The sequence below is a fragment of the Brachionichthys hirsutus genome, chromosome 24, assembly GCF_040956055.1.
Source record: "Brachionichthys hirsutus isolate HB-005 chromosome 24, CSIRO-AGI_Bhir_v1, whole genome shotgun sequence".
Lineage (NCBI taxonomy): Eukaryota > Metazoa > Chordata > Actinopteri > Lophiiformes > Brachionichthyidae > Brachionichthys > Brachionichthys hirsutus.
Window position 1 is genome coordinate 2,571,649 of NC_090920.1, and position 3,410 is coordinate 2,575,058.

At 41.6% G+C, this 3,410-nt stretch overlaps 1 protein-coding gene across 1 annotated transcript; it reads right to left on the minus strand.

Annotated features, from left to right (window-relative positions):
• Positions 1-447: 447 nt before the first annotated feature.
• Positions 448-2,821, minus strand: sumo1 (small ubiquitin like modifier 1). Its single transcript, XM_068756374.1, has 5 exons — positions 2,688-2,821; positions 2,279-2,353; positions 1,855-1,932; positions 1,585-1,656; positions 448-1,337 (listed from the first exon to the last, which is right to left on the minus strand). Exons 1-5 carry the CDS (start codon positions 2,697-2,699, stop codon positions 1,269-1,271), a joined length of 306 nt encoding a protein of 101 aa, XP_068612475.1. The 5' UTR covers positions 2,700-2,821; the 3' UTR covers positions 448-1,268.
• Between the last annotated feature and the right edge of the window lie 589 nt (positions 2,822-3,410).

Sequence of the window (3,410 nt, forward strand, 5' to 3'; positions counted from 1 at the left end):
ATACCCACCATACCCGATCCTATTTTTACGTGTGGTTTTATTAGTGCATGGGTTTGTGGTGTGTTGCTTTTAAGTTTGCAGTGAGTTGGAGTGTTGACGTTGCGGGTTTCTTCCGCCTTGTAGTGCGGTGCTATTCGGGGTGGACTGGGGACTGGCAGGCAATACGGGATAAAGTGAAGAGTGACTTTCCATCTGTCATTTTGTAATAAATGCTGGTAACCCTTCGTCATTGTGCTTGTCCCTTTGTGCTCCCCGTAACATACTTATATTTGATTGTTATACATCATTTTATTATGTATATATACAGTTTTAGTATATATTAATATGTACTTTTAGGGTGTTGCTAACAGGAAGTAAATTAAAATGTTCACCTTAACTGGACAATCTGCTGAGTCATTTTAGATGCTGAAGGCTCGAGATCAATGAAATACACGAAACATTTTCTTAAATATTTTATTCAAAAAAAGCCAAAGAATCATAGACAATTTCAAACCATTTGTATCGACCCCCCACCCCCCCCCGACCAGGATTCCTTATGGCTCAGATCCCACCTCGGTGTCGGTGTGGGGGGGGTTGATGGAGAGCACCGGATCCTTGACCCACAAAGGAAGCCAATTCAAGCGTTTCATTTTGGGACAGCTGTCAGATTGTACAGGGAGGGGGGAGCCACGGCGACCCACCTTCAGCTACAAAGGATTTTTATTCCTTTCCTTTGGGGCTGGTGGAGCGTAAAAAGAAAAAGCTGAAGAGCGTCAACAAAACGGCCAGAAGAAAACAAACAAACATCCGGATTTAAAATACCGTGGATTTTCCTTAAGATTTCTAGATCCATCATCACAGAAGGAATCCCTCAAACATGAACAGACGACGCTGGAGGTAAACGTATCGAATGCAACATACAAGAAAAGCATGATTACTGAAAATGAATGTCGGCATGTGCTTCTGTCGCAAGGAGGAGAAACATCAGTTTAAATGCAGAAGATGAAAAATTTACACATTACTGTCGAAGATATTCAAAGGTTCTCTTTCAACAATAAGCGCCGAGATGAATATTTTTCCTTCCTGGGTGAACTATTCCTTTTCCTGACGATTGTTCCTCGTTAAATCTGTCCCAGTATTCCCCATCAGCTCTTCCTGCCAGCGAACGTGGAAGCCCTGATCGGCGAGTTTGATCCAGATGGTTTGAAACAACAAAAATACGCACATACAAATTCAAATAAAGTACAAAGTAAGAACTGAAAAGCAAAAGTTGTAGGAATTCAGGAGGTTTAATCGTTCCAAAGTCCACCAGTCTGTTCTTGATAAACCTCGATGACGTCCTCGTCCTCCATCCCCAGCTGACGAACATCAGAAGAGACGTTAGAGACAGTCAGCGCTTCCGTTTCTTTAACTGCTGATATTACTGATGTGTAAAACGGGATTCAATTCAAGGGTTAAACCCCTTCGGTAACATTAGAACCTTAAGATTTTAGGTGGTTCATTCTTAAGTGCCGTAAAAAAAAAAAAAAAACTTTGGAAAATGAGAGAACAATCTGTAATTGTATCGTTAACATTTCCAGGAAAGTTCCAGGATAACAAGTTTACCTCTTTCGGAGTTTGGTTGTCTGAGATTCTTTGTCCTTCAAACAGAAACCGTAGCGTGCTTGCAGCAACACCCTGCAACCAATCAGAAAAGAGACTCTGGTGCTGCCGAACATCAAAGACCAGCTACCACGACACGTCGATGCCGCTGACGTTACGGGCGTGTGTGTGTGTGTGTGTGTGTGTGTGTGAACGAGCAATCATCAGTTCACACGCTGCGAGTAGAAGTATCGGTACGTTGGCTCAACAAAAACAGCGGATTTCTGTTTGTACCTGTCTCTGGCTGTAAGACTCCTTCAGCTTCTTGAGATGCGTTGTCATTTTCACCTTAAAATGGATTTCGCTGTTGTCCTGCGGGCGGAAGGACGGAGCGGCGTCCGGCGTTACACAGCTCAACAAGGAGAAAAGCGTCGTGGCGCTCAAAATATATATACATATAAATAAAAGGAAATGATTCATGTATACTTTTCACACGTGAAGACAGAATACACGCGTGAATACATTTAGCTAGCTACCTCCGGCTTGTTTAGCATGAGATAAATATCCTTGTGCTTAAACACAAATGTGTTTCTCAGTATTATAACACCGAACAAATGTATATTTAACACACAATAATAAAGAAACAAACATACTTTTACTGCTTGGCTGTAAAAGGTTAAGATGCTTTTCTCATGTTCAGCTCTACAGGCATACACACCTGACCGATCACTTTTAATTTGATGTACTCTCCATCCTTCTTGTCTCCGCCGTCTTGGCTGGATGGTTTTGTCTCCTATAAAACACAACATATATTCTGAACATCACCCGGAGGCCCGGTGGGCTTCGCTTCTCAGACTCTCCCAGACTGGTGCTCGAGTATCTGCGCGTTTAGCTTCCAAAAGGCAGATTGTTTTTGTTTTTTAACAGCTGATCACTGTGAACGAACCGAAAGCGAAGCTGGAAAGCTACATCAACAGTTCTGCGTCCGAAGCTCCGGGAGCTAGCAGTTAGCGTTAGCATGTTAAATGAGCAGAAACGCGTTAAGAGCCGCGAAAACACGAATCTGAGCCATTTCCTGTTTCAGTCTGAGTAGAATCAATAAGGACAGCTCGGAGTTCGCATCTTACCGTGTCTGACATGTTTCCCTTTACGCGTGGTTAAAATTACACAGACAATAGACGTGCGCTAGCTTTAGGCGCAGCACTAGCTTGATGTTGTGAGTGCGCTGCCTTCCTCTTCGCTGGAGCCTGACAGATACGTTTCACGCGCATTACCGCCACCTTGTGGTCTGGCATGTGACTCCGGCTATTACATGAACAGTTAATAACTTCTGATTTCATTAAATGTTTCTTCTGTTGTCAGAACATTTTGTCATTATTTCCATCTTGCTTGGATTGTTGCTAATACTTCTAAAATTGTACTCATTTTAAGATTAATATCGAAATTCTTTACATTTCCCTTCAATCAATATTTTAAAGTTGTTATGCTTCCTCAAAGCTATGCTTCATCCTCACCCATCATGTTCATCTTCCTTTATGTTAAATTCAAATCAAGTTGGGGTTTTTTCTCACATGCACATGCAGGACGGCAGTGAAATGCTGTTGGACATGCTCTCAAGGTTGTGTATTTATTATTTTATTTTAAATAAATATACAACACCTATAAGCACCACCATGAAAGCGAGAATCTCATTTCCATGTACTTATACGTCCAATATTATCCTGCAAACCTTTTAATTCTATACGTATTTGTTTTGCACAGCAATAACTGTCACTGGCCAAATTATTATTTACGATGGGAATTTTGGAATTGGAATGCATGTCCCCTGTGCTCGCAAATAATCTAAAATT